General features: G+C 38.2%; 2 protein-coding genes across 8 annotated transcripts in view; both read right to left on the bottom strand.

The window, feature by feature from the left end:
- The window catches only part of LOC145296077 (uncharacterized), a 500,956-nt gene that overhangs the window by 361,198 nt on the left and 116,446 nt on the right, over nt 1-23,312 (bottom strand). The window lies entirely within an intron of this gene.
- Nucleotides 18,575-19,570, bottom strand: LOC145296229 (uncharacterized; the record flags this gene model as incomplete). The annotated part of the gene is made up of 1 exon (XM_080142443.1): nt 18,575-19,570. A coding segment is annotated over one exon (996 nt), but the record flags the coding sequence as incomplete, so codon positions are not given.

Genomic DNA, 23,312 nt, shown 5'->3' with positions numbered 1-23,312 from the left:
TTTTGAAATCACAGCTATAATAATATCTACAAAATCTGGACAAATTAAAATATCATATTTAAAGTGTATTTTACACCTGGACAAAGCCAGGTGCCCCCTCCTAGTTATATATATATATATATATATATATATATATATATATAGTCATCCACATGCAGTACTGTTTTGCTGTATCACAGCTCATCAGTGCAGCTAGACAGGCAACTACCTCAAGCCATGATCGAAACACGATCGCCTAAACGACAGTCAGAGCTTCTAACCATTGCGCTATATGGCTGCTGCTATGCGGGCAGTGAATTGATGTACTGACATTGTCCAAATACCTAAGCTCAATTTGTTTACACAAAGAGCATCGCTTTTTACGCTAATGGTAATTTGTATATCACTTCCCAATTTGCTAAAACTTCAAATTGTTACAAATAATATAATTTATTTTGGCTTTCAGAGCAAACATATTGAAATATTTTTTTTTTATTATTTCCTCTACTTATGGCAATTTATAATATCTCTTTGACCGATGAATTGTATTAATGGCACAAGAAATCATTTTTCAAATCACCACAAGGGAACACACAAGGCATTTATGAAAAAAATACTAGCATTCACTTATAAGAAAAATGATTTCAAAATAAAAAAAATTAAAAAAAACAAAAACAATGATTATGGACCGTTTCGGTCTATGTGTGGGTGTGTGTGTGTGTACACATGTACGCACATTACGGGAAATCAGTACCGTAGGTTTCAAATCCAAACAAACGGGGGGGGGGAGACAATATCTGGTTGCCTGTGTCAGAATCTTTTCAGCCTCTTTTAATATCTGTCTCCCCAGAAATGGCATCTCACACGCTGTTCCAGGGAGACAGATATAAACAGAGGCTGAAGACAGTTGAGCATAGACAATCAGGTATTGGTCCTCTTTGTTTGGGTTTGAAACCGACGGCACCAATGTTTTTCTGATCTTCTGTAACACACACACACATAAATATTATGCTCTTATTTCGAGCCCTTTGCTGGGGTTCTCTCCCACTAACTTTACATAGGTGTGCATATACATATATACTAGCAGGGACGTTGCTCAGGATTGAATGAGAATCAAATTATCCATCGTACTATACTTTAAAGCCAGTGAAATAACCTATTTTTAAATCAGTGATTTCCTGTTCTTGTTGAAGAACCAAACGGAGTACAGTGAGAGGAGCTTCACATGCCTTCCCCACCCCAGCAAAGAATTAGTTCACAATATATTGTAGTCTACATTGCACTGTAGAGAATCTGTTTACTTCATGAAATTTAATTTTATGTAATAGTAGAAATAGTGGCTCGAGTTAAAGTTTAAAATAAACAAGTCAAGTATTATAGTTCAATTGTGCTCTAAACACAAGCATTCATTTCGAAAGCACACCTGTCTTATCAAAGTACCAACTGTTGATTTTATTCGCTAGGCCTTTCTGCTCGTACGGTGATAAAGCTTACCAAATGCATTTGTGATGTTAGGCTGTATAAAAGTGTTAACTTGGGTTAAAATCGGACTTTCCTTCTTTAATCAGATTTGTTCGATTATAGAATGGATTTTGATTAAAAAAAAAAAAAAAAAAACTTATGTAAGAACACCCCCAGACACAGCAAATACATTTGTGTGAAATTAAAAAAAATAAATAAATAAAATAAAAAAATCGGTCCTGTAGTTTCGGAGTTCATAAAGAGCGAATTCACATCCACACAAAGTACCTTTTATAGTGGAGATATCATCTTATCAATTAGTTTCGTTTTAATGATCTCAAGTAGTGGATATGAATTACCATGCAAAGCAATAGTGAGCAAGATAAGCCAGTTAGAAATAAATAAAAGAAATGGGGAAAAGGGTGGTTGGCTTCCTTATTTAATAACGGATGATTGATTAAGAGAAGTTCTTAACCCCGAGTTATGAAGCTAACGAAATAATCCTCGCACAATATGTGTTCTAGAGAGACAAAGAGGAAAACAAAAAGGGATGGAATAGTGGTAAGATGCTGGAGAAAGATGAGAAAATGGTAAAGAGGCTGGCAACGCATGAAGAGAGGAAGCGATAGAATTGTAAGGGATTTGGATGAAAAGAAATGGAGTTGGGGAGCACTTGTTTGAAGTCATACCGAGATGACATCGATTTTTATTATCTTTTTCTTTTAGTTTTTTTTTATTATTAGCATCCCAACTGATTGCGGTTCATATCTTAGCAGGAGGGGGGGGGCAGAATTCTGGGTCGGGGGTGGGGGGGGGAGAAAGAGATGAAGATGAATCATTTTAGGTTTTGTTTGTACTTGAAGATGATAGAATTTATGATGAAAATATATAGAGAGATGATGGATTGGGAAGCGGGTGGAGATAAACAATAATAATAGGGGGGAAGGGAGGGGGGGAAACCAAAGTGAAAACCGGGAACGAGAGATTGATAGAAAAAGGGGCTGGGGAAAAAGATATTTTAAGTGAATGCAAGAGCTAGAAAGTAAGAGACAGAGAAACAGAGAGTATGTGTCGAAGGAGAAGAGAGAGAGAGAGAGAGAGAGAGAGAGAGAGAGACAGCGTGTGTGAAACAAAAAGTGAGAGAGAGAAAGAGAGTAAGAGAGAAAGGTGAAGAGGGGTAAGAAATAGAGGGAGAAAAGGTGAAGAGGGGTAAGAAATAGAGGGAGAAAAGGTGAGAGAGAGGTAAGAGGTTAAGAAACAGCGAGAGAGAGAGGAGGTTAGGAAAAAGAGAGAGGAGGTTAGGAAAAAGAGAGAGAGAGAGGAGGTTAAGAAACAGAGAGAGAGAGAAGGTTAAGAAACAGAGAGAGAGAGGAGGTTAAGAAACAGAGAGAGAGAGGAGGTTAAGAAACAGAGAGAGAGAGAAGGTTAAGAAACAGAGAGAGAGAGGAGGTCAAGAAACAGAGAGAGAGAGAGAGGAGGTCAAGAAACAGAGAGAGAGAGAGAGAGAGAGAGAGAGAGAGAGAGAGGAGGTCAAGAAACAGAGAGAGAGAGAGAGAGTGAGAGGTCAAGAAACAGAGAGAGAGAGTGAGAGGTCAAGAAACAGAGAGAGAGAGAGAGAGTGAGAGGTCAAGAAACAGAGAGAGAGAGAGAGAGTGAGAGGTCAAGAAACAGAGAGAGAGAGAGAGAGAGTGAGAGGTCAAGAAACAGAGAGAGAGAGAGAGAGTGAGAGGTCAAGAAACAGAGAGAGAGAGAGAGAGTGAGAGGTCAAGAAACAGAGAGAGAGAGAGAGAGTGAGAGGTCAAGAAACAGAGAGAGAGAGAGAGTGAGAGGTCAAGAAACAGAGAGAGAGAGAGAGAGTGAGAGGTCAAGAAACAGAGAGAGAGAGAGAGTGAGAGGTCAAGAAACAGAGAGAGAGAGAGAGTGAGAGGTCAAGAAACAGAGAGAGAGAGAGAGAGTGAGAGGTCAAGAAACAGAGAGAGAGAGAGAGTGAGAGGTCAAGAAACAGAGAGAGAGAGAGAGAGTGAGAGGTCAAGAAACAGAGAGAGAGAGAGAGAGTGAGAGGTCAAGAAACAGAGAGAGAGAGAGAGAGAGTGAGAGGTCAAGAAACAGAGAGAGAGAGAGAGAGAGAGAGAGAGTGAGAGGTCAAGAAACAGAGAGAGAGAGAGAGTGAGAGGTCAAGAAACAGAGAGAGAGAGAGAGTGAGAGGTCAAGAAACAGAGAGAGAGAGAGAGTGAGAGGTCGAGAGAGAGAGAGTGAGAGGTCAAGAAACAGAGAGAGAGAGAGAGAGAGTGAGAGGTCAAGAAACAGAGAGAGAGAGAGAGAGAGTGAGAGGTCAAGAAACAGAGAGAGAGAGAGAGAGAGTGAGAGGTCAAGAAACAGAGAGAGAGAGAGAGAGAGTGAGAGGTCAAGAAACAGAGAGAGAGAGAGAGAGAGTGAGAGGTCAAGAAACAGAGAGAGAGAGAGAGTGAGAGGTCAAGAAACAGAGAGAGAGAGAGAGAGAGTGAGAGGTCAAGAAACAGAGAGAGAGAGAGAGTGAGAGGTCAAGAAACAGAGAGAGAGAGTGAGTGAGAGGTCAAGAAACACAGAGAGAGAGTGAGTGAGAGGTCAAGAAACACAGAGAGAGAGTGAGTGAGAGGTCAAGAAACACAGAGAGAGAGTGAGTGAGAGGTCAAGAAACACAGAGAGAGAGTGAGTGAGAGGTCAAGAAACACAGAGAGAGAGTGAGTGAGAGGTCAAGAAACACAGAGAGAGAGAGAGCGAGAGGTCAAGAAACACAGAGAGAGCGAGAGGGTAAGAAACACAGAGAGAGCGAGAGGGTAAGAAACACAGAGAGAGCGAGAGGGTAAGAAACACAGAGAGAGCGAGAGGGTAAGAAACACAGAGAGAGCGAGAGGGTAAGAAACACAGAGAGAGCGAGAGGGTAAGAAACACAGAGAGAGCGAGAGGGTAAGAAACACAGAGAGAGCGAGAGGGTAAGAAACACAGAGAGAGCGAGAGGGTAAGAAACACAGAGAGAGCGAGAGGGTAAGAAACACAGAGAGAGCGAGAGGGTAAGAAACACAGAGAGAGCGAGAGGGTAAGAAACACAGAGAGAGCGAGAGGGTAAGAAACACAGAGAGAGCGAGAGGGTAAGAAACACAGAGAGAGCGAGAGGGTAAGAAACACAGAGAGAGCGAGAGGGTAAGAAACACAGAGAGAGCGAGAGGGTAAGAAACACAGAGAGAGCGAGAGGGTAAGAAACACAGAGAGAGCGAGAGGGTAAGAAACACAGAGAGAGCGAGAGGGTAAGAAACACAGAGAGAGCGAGAGGGTAAGAAACACAGAGAGAGCGAGAGGGTAAGAAACACAGAGAGAGCGAGAGGGTAAGAAACAGAGAGAGCGAGAGGGTAAGAAACAGAGAGAGAGCGAGAGGGTAAGAAACACAGAGAGAGCGAGAGGGTAAGAAACACAGAGAGAGCGAGAGGGTAAGAAACAGAGAGAGAGTGAGAGGGTAAGAAACAGAGAGAGAGTGAGAGGGTAAGAAACAGAGAGAGAGTGAGAGGGTAAGAAACAGAGAGAGAGTGAGAGGGTAAGAAACAGAGAGAGAGTGAGAGGGTAAGAAACAGAGAGAGAGTGAGAGGGTAAGAAACAGAGAGAGAGTGAGAGGGTAAGAAACAGAGAGAGAGTGAGAGGGTAAGAAACAGAGAGAGTGAGAGGGTAAGAAACAGAGAGAGAGTGAGAGGGTAAGAAACAGAGAGAGAGTGAGAGGGTAAGAAACAGAGAGAGAGTGAGAGGGTAAGAAACAGAGAGAGTGAGAGGGTAAGAAACAGAGAGAGAGTGAGAGGGTAAGAAACAGAGAGAGAGTGAGAGGGTAAGAAACAGAGAGAGAGTGAGAGGGTAAGAAACAGAGAGAGAGTGAGAGGGTAAGAAACAGAGAGGGAGATGAAGAAACAGAGAGGGAGAGGGAGAGAGAGAGTAATTAATTTAATACACTAAAAAAAAAAAACAAAAAAAAAAACAAGAAAATTGGGTAAAGAATCCAAGGCTTAAAACAATAGATTTCCAGTAATCCTCTAAAGGCTATCAAAGCAAGATAAATATAAAATAGGTGGGAGGTGGGGATCTCAACCTAACATATTTCTGGTGCCAATGGATTTCCTTAATCCACTGATCCTTGCACTTTTCAACTACTGAGAAGCAGAATCAAAGGTTAAGCCTAAGGGAGCAGCTAAGAGAAGATGCTAGGTTTTCCCCTGTTGATTATTGTGTTAGGGTTAGGGTTATTGCGTCAGAGAGAAAAGTCAAAATCAGAAGAGGTGGTGGAGGCGGCAGTAGATATACGGAAGCAAATTTATAAATAAACCAGGATTTTCAGTTTGTTAAAAGTTAGCAAAAGTTATAGCCCGTTTACTTAGAACGAGTGCTTTATGCTAAAATGGTCAAATTTGTGCTCAGTTAAATATTAATCCTTACTAGGGCCTATTAATCAGTAACTATGCATCGGACAGATGCCATAATACTTTTTATCGTAAAGGTCATACAAAATTTCAATAAGATCGGTTCAGCAGTTTCTGAGAAAAAGTGGAATAAAATAAAATGAAGTGAATAAAATACCATGTGCAGCAAGTGCTCTTGAAAGCCAAAATAACAGCATAAAATTAGGAAAATAAATATTTACAACATGGCAAGAAAGAAGAAAAAAAAACATACTGAGGATGGAGTTTAGCTCAGAAATATATTTAAATTATACATTTCAAGCAAGTAAAATATTTGTTTCTTTTTCTAATATTATGTCGAGATTTTGGCTTAAAAAAAAAAAAAAAAAAATGAATGCCCAAATAGTTGTAAATTTCTCGTTACCAACATTATAATGTTGGCCTTCGGGTCAAGATCAAAGTGTAGTATCTGTTCCGGCAGATACTGCAAGCAAAGACCATATGTGGGGGCAACCCCACATATAAGACCTTGGTCAATGTAGGGGCAACCCTTCATACAAATTTTCACTATCCAGCTCCCCTACTCCCCGGGGAGTTGGTCCCCATTTCCCTTTCATCCCTCACATTAAAAATCGGCCTTGTGCCTAATTTGCTCGGTGGGGGAGCAAATAAATACCCCAAAGTGTAGTATCTGTTCTTCAGATGCTACACTTCAATTTCTTGTTCTCTGTCAGTGGAGGAGAAATCCTTTACGACTGAGACAATTTTTATTTTTGCTCCTTTTCTCCACATTAAAAAACGACCCTGGTGTCTAACTCTGTCCTGTGGGGTAACATTGTAAATAGGAACATAAAGAATATATATATATATATACATATATATATATATACATATATATATATATACATATATACATATATATACATATATATATATATATATATATATATACATACTTTAGAATAGTTTTTATTTAATCAGTTGTTATGGAAACGTGAGATTGTAAAGTTTACAAAATATTACTGGCAGTAATATTCTATAAGTTATCCCATCTAAGCAAGAATTGCTCGATATGCAAGATGGAGCAAATAAATTAAATTGTGATTCAATGAATTTCTAAAAACTCATTGAAATGAAATGAAGTGGTTGAGTTTCATATCAAAGAATTTTTATTATTCTAAGCAAGACAAAGAATACTTTAGAAAATTAATCTCCTTAACCTATAGGGTTTCGATGTCTACCATCTCATCAGAGGAGAGAAAAACTTAGCAAATACTTATAAAGGTATGCACCCTATTTGCTAAAGTCAGTGAGATGTATAGGTTAAGGAGATTAATTTTCTAAAGTATTCTTTGCCTTGCTTAGAATAATAAAAATTTTTTGATATGAAACTCAACCACTTCTTTCATTTCAATGAGAGTTTTTTGAAATTCATTGAATGACAATTTAATATATATATATGCAAGCAGAGATTACCCGGTTGTCAAGTAAAAAAACGATTTTATGGATTTATGGTCTACTAGCTTTGCCCGGTAGTACAATACGCTTAAACATTATATTTTAATTTATGCAGATTACATATGTATTATTATAGAATCAATCCTCTATTAATTATTATATATTACAAGGAATAATTTGCCCGGTGGACTAATTCGCAAAAAACAAAAGTATCACGTCAGCTGATATTTGGGCTTGACGATCTTAAGTCTTTCTTCTCTCATAGATAAAAGAAAAAAATTTCAGGGGGGAATATTTTACATTACACCGGCCAAGGTGTCACCAGTGTAATGCAAAATATTCCCCTGTAAAAATATTTTTGAATCTATAATCGAAAAAAGACTGTTTTTAAGATGGGTTTTTTTTTTTTTTTTGATTTTGGATAATTATCGGATGAATTTCTGTACAAAACATATCTAAGAACACTGCCAGACATATAAATTAGCTTTGTGTGAAATTTGCAAAAGATAGGCCCAGCCGTTTCGGCACTAATGGGGAAGGAACTCATATACACACGCAGTGATTATATAATAGTAGAGATATCAGAAAAATAAACTGTTTTCATAGCCATTAAAGTAAATAATGCGAGTCACATCCTCCGTAGCTTTAGTTTTTTTGAGATTCTTGATTGCTAAATACCAATCAATCTGTTCTTGGTAATCAGTCTGGCAGAAACTGGGTCATTTTTGTGGCCTTTTATCTAGCGGACTGTGATATTTTACATTTTTATAGAAATGGCTTCAGACAAAGCATGAAGTCACATGATATAAGGAGCTAAATAATATCTCTCCAAGGTTGTAGAGTTGAATGTAATAAACAAAGTAAAGTAGCAAGCGCCCTAGTGTGTGTGCCTCATGTGGCTGTACAATTTACCTTCAGGTGTGATCTGAAAGAGAGAGATTAAAGATGACGGCCGTGGCTTTATAAGATGTGGTCTCATGGAATCACACGAGATCACACCGTCCACCGCACACATATGCAAATGAAATGCAGTCAGTTTTTTAATAAAAAGCCTGTTGTCAGACGTGAGGGTGACAGACGCGTGCTGGAAGTTAATAAAGTTGTGAGGTGGAAATACAGTGACAAATTCTATCCATATACTTTTGTGTTTTTTGTTTCTTTTTTTTTTTTTCTCCCAAAATACCAGTCCATTTAACTGCAAAGGTCTAAAACTAGCTAACTATAAATGTTATATGTTGCAAAAATTGCTTCATGAGGGCTAAAACTAGGGCTAGGACAACAGCATATTCTTTTCATTGTTTTGGCTCTCGAGTGTGTATCCGTTGATATCTTATATGCTTTTATATAGAGTAATGATGTGGTTCTCGGTTGATTAATTGTGTCTGTGTCGCATATATACTAGAGAGTCAAAAGAATGATAAGAATATTCTCTTGTCATAACCCTAGCTACAACATGTTCATCTTCAAATCCAACAAAAACTTGTCTTAAACCGACCTCCTATGGAATCGAATTTCGTTCATTCTCTTAATCATTTTCAATCCTCCCATAATATTCATCATAATTCAACTGACAAATATCCTGGAGTGGCTTTTAACTTTTATAAGTGGTGACGTCCTACTAAAACAAAATAGGAAAAAACAGAAAGGGTTCAAAATATCGGTAATGCTGGTCCATAAGACAGAAGGGCAGAAGAAAGATCGATAGTTTCCAATGGGGCTATCTAACGCAGATGAGTCATGCCACTCACAAAAGAATTGTGCAAGAATATCTTAGCATCAAAATGTCATTAATAAAAAGATGGTTGCTAGCACGAGAGAAAAGTTTCTCTTTAAAAAAATAGGATGCAAGTTCTACCCATCTTTCTCTCGATTAGAAAAAAAATAAATAAAAAATAAATATACACACATTATATATATATATATATATTATAAGGTAAAATTAAAAGCCAAGAACAATGCGAGATTTTTTTTTTATATAGAGTAAAATTAAATGCAAACAAAAGAAATAAAGTTCTTTTTTTTGTTGTTTGTTTTTTCTTTTTCACACAAATTTTAACTCTAAACAACAGTAATTTTTTTTTCTGTTGTATTCAATGGTGATATAAATCTCAATATATTTCAGACTTATTAGTCCATTTTCAAGAGAAGACAGCGGAAGAGTGTTCAAAATTGGAAAAGTAGCCGCCGAGTTTGCCACGTGATACCGCGAAATATAGAACAAAAAATGACGTTAGGAGAACGTTAAAATAAATCAGTTGATGTTTGAAATACTTGTTGCGTTTGTGAATCAAGGGAGATGACTATTCAAGCAAGGTTTTTTTTTTTTTTTTTTTTTAATTATTGTTTTTCTTATGTTTTAAACTTATATTATAAAAGCGGAGCTCAATTCCAGTCTATTGTTTAGTGTGGGAGTATTTTTTGAAATAATTAAAGATTCGAGGATACGAAGTTGACCTACGTTTCTTGAAGAAGCAAGAATGTTGATGTGAAAATCTGGTTCTGAATTAATGCAAGTGCGAATATGTTTATAGAACGACGAAGCAGTAGTGTTTAAGTGCTCTTTAATGCGGTGATGAAGCAATCTGGTAGTGCTTCCGATGTAAGATGCAGTGCATCTTACATCGGAAGAACAATAATTAAAAAAAAAAAAAAAAAAAAAAAAAAAACCTTGCTGAATAGTCATCTCCCTTGATTCACAAACGCAACAAGTATTTCAAACATCAACTGATTTATTTTAACGTTCTTCTAACGTCATTTTTTGTTCTATATTTCGCGGTATCACGTGGCAAACTCGGCGGCTACTTTTCCAATTTTGAACACTCTTCCGCTGTCTTCTCTTGAAAATGGACTAATAAGTCTGAAATATATTGAGATTTATATCACCATTGAATACAACAGAAAAAAAAATTACTGTTGTTTAGAGTTAAAATTTGTGTGAAAAAAAAAACAAACAACAAAAAAAAGAACTTTATTTCTTTTGTTTGCATTTAATTTTACTCTATATAAAAAAAAAATCTCGCATTGTTCTTGGCTTTTAATTTTACCTTATAATTTTCTTCAACAATGCTTCAAGCAAACTACAACCTACTTATATATATATATATATATATATATATATATATATATATATGTGAGAGAGAGATTTTTTTATCGTTCCCCCCCCCTTCCTCTTATCTATTTGCTTTTCTGGTACCTAAGGTACTCGCGGTATTAAACATTGTTATTCTCAGAGCATTTATATGCTGGTTAACATGTCACAGAATAGATCTTGTAATCTTAAACTTACATATAGTTTTTTTTTTTTCTTTTCTTATATATACATACTAGCATTTCAACCCGTTGCCTGGGTGTTTGGGGGTGTATGTTGTGCAAAAAAAAAATAAAATAAAATAATAATAATAAGTGATAGTATGAAGGCAGGCTCGAACCTGTACCACAAAGGAGGAAAAAAACGGGGGGGGGGAACTGACGTCTTTACTGTTATGACCACCGCCAAACCGGAAGTGACGTAGGTTTTAATTAAGGCTAGACAATCGAAAGGAGAGGATGACTTTCGAAAATATCGGCGAAAAAGCGACCCCCCTCCCCGTAGAAAAGTGCCCAGTTTAAGGTGAAGATATTAATGTTTTTTAGCCAATTTTTCTATATTTGTCGTCTGAATGGTCGAACTTCAAAAATACGATACTGATCTTGTAAAAATCCGTCACTTCTGTCGAAAGTTTTAGGCAGACATGCAAACATACATTTATATATTGGTAACTCAAATTTTCGATCCAAACTGATTAAAAAGCTTGCCCTATCTCTGAATACCCTTTATGTCAAATTTAAAATGTTTAAACCAGAAATTGTCTGAGTAATTTGGTAGAGATTGCAGAGGTCAATTTTTTAAAACTTTGACCCCTATATTATGACCCCTTAACATTTATTGTTTTGGACTCAAATCAAGTTATTAAGTTAGATCCATGTCCAAGGAACCTATATTTAAAATTTCAAGTGTTTAGAGCCAAAATTGGCGGAGGAGTTTGGTAGAGTTCTCAAAAGTCAAATCGTTGAACTTTGACCCCTTAACAGCCAAATTTCTGTCCGAAAACGGATTACAAAGATTTTCCCAAATCTCAATACCTTGTATATGTCTGTAGACTGAAAATTGACTGAGTTATTGCATAAGGAAATGTACACAGACACACACTTTCACCGATATATATATATATATATATATATATATAGCCGCACTGATAAACAGTGAAACAGTACTGTATGTGGATGACTATATATATATATATATATATATATATATATATATATATATATTAGTATAAATGTATAAATAGTAACCGTATTATTCTACATTTTCTTATTGGGGAAGTGGTATCATTCACTGGAGAACCGTGTATTTAACAGCCGTCAAAAGAAATAAAAACTTTTTTAAATCTCCGAAACAGCTACATGGTAAGCAGCTGAGGATTCCAGTTTTCTATTTACACAATTTTAGTTATCGTTTTCTCTTTTCAGCCTTATATAGTAAAATTCTTTTTTTAATTGAACACTCTGGAGAAATCGGCTTATGCGTGTGCTGAATCTATTTCTATTTTACAATTTGAATAAAGGTTTGCTTTTCATTTTCATCCTCATATAAATGAATTCTCTTTTGTAATTATAAACTTTTTAGAAGTCGGATTATGTAGGTGCTAAGTCTGCGATAGGTTAAATTGAGTTTCTTTTTTTTCCGGGAATTTTAACTGCATTCTTTATTTTTATTATTCAAAGTTTCCTTAGATATATATATCTATCTATAAAGTGAAAGTGTCTGTCTGTCTGTGTGTGTACATTTCCCTACACAATAGCTCTGTGAATTTTTAGTCTACAGACTCGAAATTTGATATACAGGGTACTGAGATTTGGGAAAATCGATCTGATCGGTTTTGGGCCAGAAATTTGGCGATTAAGGGGTCAAAGTTCAATGATTTGACCTTTGAGAACTACCAAACTGACAATTTTGGGTCTACACACTTGAAATTTTAGATATAGATTCCTTGGACATGTATCTAACTTATTAACTTGATTAAAGCCCGAAACAATAAATTTTAAAGGGTCATCATAGAGGTCAAAGTAAAAAAATATTGATGGCTTTTTTTTTTTTTTTTTTGCTCAACATACACCTCCAAATACCCGGGCAATGCCGGGTACCCATGCTAGTATATATATATATATATATATATATATATATATACCTAATTTTCGAATTATTTTAAATTTTAGAATTGATAAGCAAAATTTATATCTATTTATTTTGCTAAAAACATTTCCTCTAGTGAGAGGAGGCCTTCATAAAACCCATGTATTCCTTGTCAAAAAATAAATTTATCGTAAATTTTTAATTTACATAATTCAATTCAAAATTTTAATTTATATTGTTGCTCTACCTGATATACTGAGCATTATTTATCTGGTTGGTATTGTATTATAAATTTTGATACTAATATTTATATGAACTTTATGTTTACAGTATTATACAATCTGCAATCCGAAAGCACTTCAATTCTTTTTACATGGTGGTCACCACTTATCAAGGCTTGGAAGCCACTCAGGGATAAGGATCATTGCATGTACAGTAATCAATGGGATAGTATCATAGTAATCATTAGTATTGGAGATTTGATAAAGTGTCTTAAGGCGGTGGTTTATCAGGAATTTGTTGATGTTGGACTTGGAGACATCCAAGTTGTAGTCAGGTGGGAAACAGGAAAATGGAAGAGAGTTCCACAGGCGTGCACTTCTAAGAAAGAAGCTTTGCTCATGGAATCTATGTTTTGATTTAGGCACAGATAAAAAGTGGGGAAAATTATTGACAGTGGTTTCAGCTAGACGGATGTTTATTGGCGAGGGGGGACCAGTGATTGGAGCTCAGATGAGCGCTTGCCATGGAAATAACGATAAAACAAAGACAGGCTTGCAACGTCTCTTCTGTGGGAGAGAGCTTGCAGGGAAGAGAAAAGGGCATCCCACACTAAGCCACGAAGTCTATTTTGTACTTTGATATAGGATATGCTGTTTTTAGCAGCCCCTACCCAGATGTGACAGCAGTACTCCATCCTTGGACATACTTGGCTTTTATATAGATAGAGAATTGCATCAGCAGCGAGATATCTTCTGGAGCGGTAGAAGGATCCCACTATTTTCCCAGCGACCTTGGCAACAGACTTGATGTACGTATTTTCATTTAATTTATATATATGTGTGTGCGCGCGCACGGTTCTAGTATTTTTTTTTTTTTAATACGTAAAACTAAACTCAAATCAAAGATTAATTATAAACTAGCAAGGCTACCCAGTGTTGCCTGGGATGTAAATAATATAAAAGTTTTAAAAAAGGTTTGAGTAACAGCTTTCTTTTATCCCCCACTACTTTTCTGACTTTTATAGTTTTAACTAATTAGTTAATCATCTTAAATGGGTGGATACAGTGAATAAAAGATCTTGGGAAAACATTTCGCTCTTCGCTATTATCAAAGTTTTCCTTTCAGTGATAACATTATTGGAGATTTTCTTGCACCGTTACATAGCCAGATTGCTCATAAAACCTTTATCTCCTTGTCAACCCTGACATCCATCTGTCATGTTCTACTCTACTTTGACCTATTTCACTTCATCTAACCCGTCAAAATATCTCTTCCTATTATACTTTCATGGGGACTAGTTTATTTCTAAAACTTTGTGTCACTTTGATCCTGACTTAGTTCAACCCTTGTCAAAATTCATACTAGCTGATGTAATCGCTATCCAACATAGGGCCATTCATTATGCAACACAAGTATGGCTAGCATTTGTTTTATTTATCAGGAAAAAGTGATTACTGAAGTGACCTATATTTTCATTAATGAACTATCAAACAACAAATATACAGAAACAACCAAGAAAATGTCGCATGGAATTGTTAATAAACTTCAACATTCTTTCTGCAATCTAATCATATTTGATACAAAGAAACTTCAGTCTATGCTTGACTTGTCCACCAAGTTTGATTAATGCATGTCCAACAGTCTTTGTTTTATGTACAATAACACATTTTCATTTAGTTATCTATAATATAAATCTCTCCTGTCTGCTTAAATGTATGTATGTCTCACAAACTTTGGACAGAGGCGACAGGTTTTCACAAAATCGGTATCGTTTTGACCTTCCAAATCTGACCCCCAAGATCGCCATGGCCATGGAATATGTGCCTATATTAAAGATGGCTTTCCATGTGGTAGGGACATCTCCAGAGAAGATCCTAACGTATCCTATATGTGCATCTGGGTTGCACTTGCTCACACTAAGGTGTTTATATTTACTATTGGGCCCAGAACAGCAGAGTTACTATCTTTAAAAGCATATCTGAGAAACTTGACCACGTCCTATTTATTATCCTTCATCTAACATTCACATATATGAAGACTTCAATGTTCAAAATGTGGAATGGTTAACTCGCTCAAACAAGACCGATGATGAGGGGAGATTCTGTCACAATTTCTCCATTACTTATGACTACACTCAGATTGTTCATGAACCCACCCGTGTGCCCGACAATGACGGCCAGCATGCGAGTCTCCTAGACACTTTTCTCACAGCTTGCCCTGAACTATGTTCAGTTTTCGTTCTGTTTCCACTTGGATCTTCCGACCAACTCTGTTGTATCAATTAAGATAAAAATGAAATGTAATAAGTCCTCAGATGTACCTCTCCATCGTACAGTATATACTCTATGGCTGACTGGGATAGCTGCCATACATTTATATCAGATCTACTTTTGACAGAATGGTTAGTTTTAGGTATAGACGGTTTCATACCCTTGAAAAAGTTCCAGCAAAAACCTAACAACCAGCCATGGTTCTCTCCAGAATGTGCTGCTGCCATTGCGCACAGAAATCACTTTTTCCATTGCTTCCAACATAATAGATGTATTGAGACTAAAGCCACTTTCAGGGCTGCTAGCAACTACTGTAAAAAAGTAATAAAGAATGCAAGAGAGTTGTATGCTCAGTCCATTAAGTCCAAAGTAGCTGAGCAGCGGCTTGGTTCCCACCAGTTTTGGCAAATAGCAAACAGAATCCTGAACACAAGCATGTGCTCTATCCCAACTATCATCAATGGACCTCATAAGTAATCTCATCAGCATCAGACAAAACCAAATTCTTTGCCAAGAACTTTGCAGCTAATTCTACCCTTTGCGACCAAGGCTGCCAACCCCCAATATTTCCTCCTGTATCAGAAAACACGCTATGTGATGTACAAATATCTGTATGTGATGTTACCAAGCTAATCAAAAATCTTGATTCCAGTAAAGCAACCAGCCCTGATGGTAATATAATTATAGTACTCAAAAAACTTCAACCAGAACTAGCGTCCATACTTGCAAAACTGTTTTAACGTTGTCTTAAGGAAAATCTCATCAGTATGCCCTGTATTTAAGAATTCAGGTGATCACTCATTTCCCTCTCAGTACAGGCCAATAAGTCTCCCGTGCGTCATGAGTAAATTGCTGAAATCTGTTAAATAGAGAAGTATTCAACCATCTCAGCAAAAAGAACCTTCTTAGTGACAAGCAATATGGTTTCCATTCTGCTAGATCTACAGCAGATCTGCTTACAGTTATATCTCATAGGATCAGTGAATCTCGATGGAGGCAACCTTTCTAGGGCAATTGCTCTTGACATATCAAAGGCCTTTGATAGGGTACGACATAAAGGTTTACTTCACAAGACCTCCAGCAATAGTATAGCTGGAAATGTCTTCTCAATTATTAAATCATTTCTCTCTGATAGGTTCATAAGAGTAGTAGCTGATGGGCAGAAATCAGAAGCTCACAGCATTAATGCTGGATTTCCTCAGGGGTTCATCCTGGGCCCAACTCTTTTCCTGATCTACATTAATGGTCTTCCGAATCACATCCTAACAGCATTTGTAGACATTTATGCTGATGACACTACTATCTATGGTAGCACATCTAAAACCGTAAATGACCAAGTTCTCTCCGATTCTCTCTCCTCTGATCTTGAGCAAGTGGTACAATGGGGAAAGAGGTGGCTGGTTACTTATAATGCATCTAAAACCAAGCTTTTATCTTCACATCATCAACGTTCTGATCCCCATCTGGCAACAATTGAAATAAATGGCTCTCGTCTTGGGGAGGCCTCATGCTTTGACAAGCTTCTGGGGTTGATCTTTAATGGAACACGTACATCAAACCATTGCCAAGGCGTCTGGAGAAATGGTGGGATCCTTCTATCGATCCAGTAAATACTTCACTGCTGATGCAATTCTCTATCTATATAAGAGCCAGGTACGTCCAAGTATTGTTGCCACATTTGGGCAGGAGCTGCTAGAAAGAACTTATCCTGCCTTGGTAGAGTTCAAAATAGACTTCATAGCCTCGTAGGAGATGTCCTTTTCTCTTCCCTGCAACCTCTTTCTCACAGAAGAGATGTTGCGAGTTTGTCTTTGCTTTATCGCTCGATTGAGCTTCAATCTATTGTCCCCCTTCGCCAAACTTTCACAAGAGACACCCATCTAGCAGAAAACACTATCACTAATTCCCCCCACACTTTATCTGTGCCTAAACCTAAATGTAGATTCCATGAACAAAGCTTCTTAGAACTGCACGCCTGTAGAACTGTCTTCCGTTTTCCTGCTTTCCAGCTGACTACAATATAGTTGCCTTCAAGTCCAACGTAAACAAGTTTTTGATGAGCCGTTCGACTTAAATTAACAAATTTACCGAATTTCCATTACTATCGATTATTATATTGTCCAATTGACTACTGTAAACTCTTTAACCCTTATCCTCGAGTGGCCTCTGGGCCTCGACAATTGGTGATTCGTATGTAAAAAAAAAAAATAAAAAAAAAATAAAAAAGCTCAACCCTTTGGACAACAAACATCGAAAAATTGTCCCAAGACATTAATTCCTTCACCCTCAACTGGCCACTTTTCTATAGCGCCGATATTTTAGAAAGTCATCCTCTCTTTTCGATTGTCTAGCCTTAATTTAAACCTATGTCACTTCTGGTTTGGTGATGGGTGCAACAGCAAAGACTTAATGTTTTTGTTTTTTTTTTACATTCTTTCTTCCTTTGCGGTACGGGTTTGAGCCTGCCTGCCAACTACCACTTTTTTCTTTCTTTGCTCAATACACACCTCCAAACTCACGCAACGCAGGACACCCAGGCTAGTCTATTACATAAAGGGTATACGTGTGTTTGTTTATATGTTCAATTAAAAGTCCAAAATTAGTAAAAGACCCATTAAGTTGGTATTGTATTTACCGGCGTTGCCCTGTATATATAATATCTAAAACTTAGAAAAAAAAAAAAACAAACAAAAAAAAAACAATTATACTTTAAAGGTCAACTAGGAAAGGTTTCGTTAAAGAGGTCTAGTTTTTTTTTGGGGGGGTTTCAAGATTTTTAATGTAATTATGTAGTCATTTTTAAAGAAAACAATATATTTATGTAGTAATTTTGAAAAAAAAAAATCTATTGAGGCATTTATTGAAATCTTCCAGAAATAACATTTCTCTTCAAATCATAGTAAGAGTTGAGAGACAGAAAATATTGTTGAATTTAGAAATGCTCTGAAGACGTACTTCATCTACTATAAAAAGAGCAACCAAAACGGCAACCACATGCTCAGAAGCACAATCATTAAAATATAAACGCTAGGATATTTGTTAACTTTACACAAGGGTTTCTTTTGACTATACGAATAATGTGTTCACTGAGAATCTCTACTTTTGACACAATTTCCTATGTAACATTCTGATGCTTTTGTTAACTAAAAACATTGATGGAAACCAAATATATATTTTTCTTTCATTTTTCGAAAAAACGGCTTAATAACGATTATCACAACCATAATGAATAAAACTATGTGTAACATTATTTTTTGTCTCACGGGCAAATGTGAAAAAAAAAGTCTAATCTGTGATTTAGATTTGGGATTTGATGGAGAATTTTTTTTTTTTTTAAAGTTCAATTTGACAGGATTAATTATACAAGTTTTTTTTTGCTTTTTTTTACGAATGATTTACAATTTGCATTTGGCTTTAGGATAAAATCTACTTGTATTGCTTAGCATGGATGGGTAATCATAAGGAATTATGAAGATAAGCAATATAAAAGAAGTAGTAGACCAATAAGTAGAAGGAAAGGATAATAAATACGAGTAGGAGAAAGAGAAGGAAAGGCGGTCGTGAGGGGGAGGTGGCCAGAGAAGGAAAGGCGGTCATGAGGGGGAGGTGGCCAGAGAAGGAACGGCGGTCATGAGGGGGAGGTGGCCAGAGAAGGAACGGCGGTCATGAGGGGGAGGTGGCCAGAGAAGGAACGGCGGTCGTGAGGGGGAGGTGGCCAGAAAAGGAACGGGGGAGGAGTACGGGGAAGAAAGAGAAGGAACGGGGGAGGAGGACGGGGAAGAAAGAGAAGGAACGGGGGAGGAGTACGGGGAAGAAAGAGAAGGAACGGGGGAGGAGGACGGGGAAGAAAGAGAAGGAACGGGGGAGGAGTACGGGGAAGAAAGAGAAGGAACGGGGGAGGAGGACGGGGAAGAAAGAGAAGGAACGGGGGAGGAGGACGGGGAAGAAAGAGAAGGAACGGGGGAGGAGGACGGGGAAGAAACAGAAGGAACGGGGGAGGAGGACGGGGAAGAAACAGAAGGAACGGGGGAGGAGGACGGGGAAGAAACAGAAGGAACGGGGGAGGAGGACGGGGAAGAAACAGAAGGAACGGGGGAGGAGGACGGGGAAGAAACAGAAGGAACGGGGGAGGAGGACGGGGAAGAAACAGAAGGAACGGGGGAGGAGGACGGGGAAGAAACAGAAGGAACGGGGGAGGAGGACGGGGAAGAAACAGAAGGAACGGGGGAGGAGGACGGGGAAGAAACAGAAGGAACGGGGGAGGAGGACGGGGAAGAAACAGAAGGAACGGGGGAGGAGGACGGGGAAGAAACAGAAGGAACGGGGGAGGAGGACGGGGAAGAAACAGAAGGAACGGGGGAGGAGGACGGGGAAGAAACAGAAGGAACGGGGGAGGAGGACGGGGAAGAAAGAGAAGGAACGGGGGAGGAGGACGGGGAAGAAAGAGAAGGAACGGGGGAGGAGGACGGGGAAGAAAGAGAAGGAACGGGGGAGGAGGACGGGGAAGAAACAGAAGAAACGGGGGAGGAGGACGGGGAAGAAACAGAAGGAACGGGGGAGGAGGACCGGGAAGAAAGAGAAGGAACGGGGGAGGAGGACCGGGAAGAAAGAGAAGGAACGGGGGAGGAGGACGGGGAAGAAAGAGAAGGAACGGGGGAGGAGGACGGGGAAGAAAGAGAAGGAACGGAGGAGGAGGACGGGGAAGAAAGAGAAGGAACGGGGGAGGAGGACGGGGAAGAAAGAGAAGGAACGGGGGAGGAGGACGGGGAAGAAAGAGAAGGAACGGGGGGAGGAGGACGGGGAAGAAAGAGAAGGAACGGGGGAGGAGTACGGGGAAGAGAAGGAACGGGGGAGGAGTACGGGGAAGAGAAGGAACGGGGGAGGAGTACGGGGAAGAGAAGGAACGGGGGAGGAGTACGGGGAAGAGAAGGAACGGGGGAGGAGTACGGGGAAGAGAAGGAACGGGGGAGGAGTACGGGGAAGAGAAGGAACGGGGGAGGAGTACGGGGAAGAGAAGGAACGGGGGAGGAGTACGGGGAAGAGAAGGAACGGGGGAGGAGTACGGGGAAGAGAAGGAACGGGGGAGGAGTACGGGGAAGAGAAGGAACAGGGGAGGAGTACGGGGAAGAGAAGGAATGGGGGAGGAATACGAGGAAGAGAAGGAACTGAGGAGTAAGATAAGGAACCGAGGAGTACGAGGAAGAGAAGGAACTTGGTTTCAGGAGGACCAGGAGCAAGAGAAGGAACTGCGGAGTGGTTGTAAGAGACGAAATAATGGAGTTATTTGAGAAGAATGTATAAGATAGTAGGGTGATGAGAGAGAATAAAGAGCAATAGAAAGATGCAGGAAAAATAGTGGAACATCGGGAATTTACGATTAAACCATCATATGGGGAGAAATCAGCAGAGTAGTATTAGGAAGAGAAGCAGTGATTCTTGGTCTGATGATATCCTTATTTTTGGCTGCGTATTATGGAAGTAATATTGGAAAATTTATTATCAGTAGAATTTTATGTGCAAACAATTTTATTATTAAGAGAAAATTACTATCGAATCCTGTGCGACCATCTGTCGTTACTGATAAGGAATAGAGTCAAATTGTTGATAGAAGATGCTGAAAGAAAACGCAGGTATCAGTTTTCTATTTCTGCATCAATAAATAGAAACGTTAATAAATAAATAAAAAACTAAGAAATTAAAAAAAAAAATCAACAAAAAACATTTTATCAAAATAATATAAATAATAATCTGAACTGCACTGGAAGAATGCAGAAAGTATCGAGACCTGGGGGATGCTTATTGCCACCCAAATCCTAGAGAAGACTAATGTTTGCCGCCAGTGAGAAATCAATGGTAAACGACAGTTGGGATATTGTGCAATCATTTGCAATGGTTATTGAAAAAGTTGGAGTACTGAATATTTGGAAAGACTTGTCACCCAGACCCCATTGGTTTTGTCAGTGAGCAATCACCCACGATAATCTGTAGGAGAACTTCCAGTGAGTAAATAAGAAAAAAAAATTGTTTGCTGCCAGCGTGAAATAAATGGTAAATGCAGTCGTTATATAACAATCATTTGCAATGAGCAGCAAATTAGGTGGAGAGTACTGGAAATCTGGGGAGACTAGTTGTCACTAAGATTCCAGGGAAACATTATGTAAAAATTTAAAAAAGGTAAAATGCACAATTCTTTTTCAAAATTAATTTGATAAACAAAATAATTTTTTTATAATTTCTTTCATTATTCTTTTTCATTTAATGAGTTACTGCTTATTTCATTTAATGAGTTATTGCTTATTAAAGACAAAAGCAAAAGATGCAAAAAACGTATCTGCAGTTTGATTGGCCTCACCCTTCTCTGCACAGATGCAATGTTGCTTGTCTTAAGCTTTTTTTTTTTTTATATAAATACTATTATGGGATGTCTAATTAAATACTATTATGGGATGTCTAATTAAATACTATTATGGGATGTCTAATTAAATACTATTATGGGATGTCTAATTAAAAACAGATCTATTCCTTGCTTCCTTTGTTCCAGCTCGTTTGACTCGGTGGTCTAGTGCCCTCCTACATTGTTTATCCTAATAGCTTTTTTTATAATTTTTTTTTTTTTTTTTTTTTTACACAGTGATCACCACTTATCAAGGCCCGGAAGCCACTCAGAGATAAGGGTTATTGCAAGTACATTACGTTAATGTGGAGATTTGATGAAGTGTTTACTTAAGGGGGCGGTTCATTAGGAATTTGTTAACATTGGACTTGAAGACATCCAAGTTGTAGTCCGGTGGGAAGCAGGCAGACGGAACAGAGTTCCACAGGTGTGCAGTTCTAAGAAAGAAGCGTTGTTCATGGAATCCGCGTTTTGATTTAGGCACAGATATAGAGTGGGGGAAATTTTTCACAGTGGATTCAGCTAGACGGGTGTTTTTCGTGAAAGATTGGCAAGGGGGGGACCAGAGATTGGAGTTCAGACGAGCACCTGCCATGGAAATAATGATAAAACAAGGATAGGCTCGCAGTGTCTCTTCTGTGGGAGAGAGGTTGCAGGGTAGAGAAAAGGGCATCCCCCACTAAGCCACGAAGTCTATTTTGTACACTGTCAAGGCAGGATAGACAGTTTTTAGCAGCTCCTGCCCAGATATGGCAACAGTATTCCATCCTTGGACGTACTTGGCTTAGTTTGTGGAATTCTATTCTTGCTGTTTTCCTCTTACCTATAAAATGAGTATGTATATACACACACACACACACACACACACACACACACACACACACACACACACACACACAGCCGAGTTGTAGAAATTTCCAGGTTGGTATCTGCTGGCACATTAATTCACTGGAAGAGATGCACTTCCAATCTTCATTAAAACATGCATCTAGGAGAAGGTAACTGATGTAAAAACCTGCAGTCTACTGTATACTCTGTCCTGTGGCAGTAATCTGCACTGACAAAGGTTAGCGGTAATGCCAAAAAGTGAAGTTGGTTCTATACAAAGCCTTCACCACTATAAACAAATCATCTGTGGGGATATCTAAGCAACTTTGCTGTTGTGGTGGAAGCACATCTGTTGAAATTGATAGGAGAGTCCATCATATATATAATTTTCTACCATTATATAAAAGGAACTTTGTGTGTGAGAGTTTGTGCAAAGGCTGGGCCGAGTTTTATAAAATTTCACAGATGTACTTTATGTATCTGGCAGTGTTTTTAAATAGGCTTTGTATCAGAATGTATCCTATAAGTATTGATAATCAAAAACAGAAAATTGATGAAAGGAACAGGCAATTTTGACCAAAGTTAACACCTTACACAGCCTAACATTACCAGTGTATCTGAGAAGTTTTATTACTACACAAGCAGAAAGGACCAACATAAAATCAACAGTAGGTTCTTTGATAGGACAAGAGTGCATTCGAAATGTACAATTAAAGTACAATTGAACAATGATAGTTGACTTTTGCATTTTAAACCTTAATTCAAGTAGTTATATATAAAAATAATTTTATATAATCAGCAGTAGGTTCTCTACAGTGCAATGTAGACTACAATGTACTGTAAACCAAGTCACTGCAAGGAGGCATGTGAAACTTCCTCCTGACGCTCTGCGATGGGTCCCCAACTAAGGCAGGCAACATATCGATTTGATTGAAAAATGGGCAATTTCATCAATTTTCATGATAAAATATGGGAGTGTGAAATATTTGTGGATCGATCAATTCTGGGCAACGTCGGATCTCCCTACTAGTAATATATATATATATATAAAGTAAAATAAATGTCTAGTTTCTTTTTGTTTGTCCACCGACATGGATCGATTATTCAGC

This window comes from Euprymna scolopes, chromosome 16 (genome assembly GCF_053919585.1).
Source record: "Euprymna scolopes isolate OS-2025 chromosome 16, ASM5391958v1, whole genome shotgun sequence".
Taxonomy (NCBI): domain Eukaryota; kingdom Metazoa; phylum Mollusca; class Cephalopoda; order Sepiida; family Sepiolidae; genus Euprymna; species Euprymna scolopes.
This window is presented reverse-complemented; position numbering and strand designations above follow the sequence as displayed.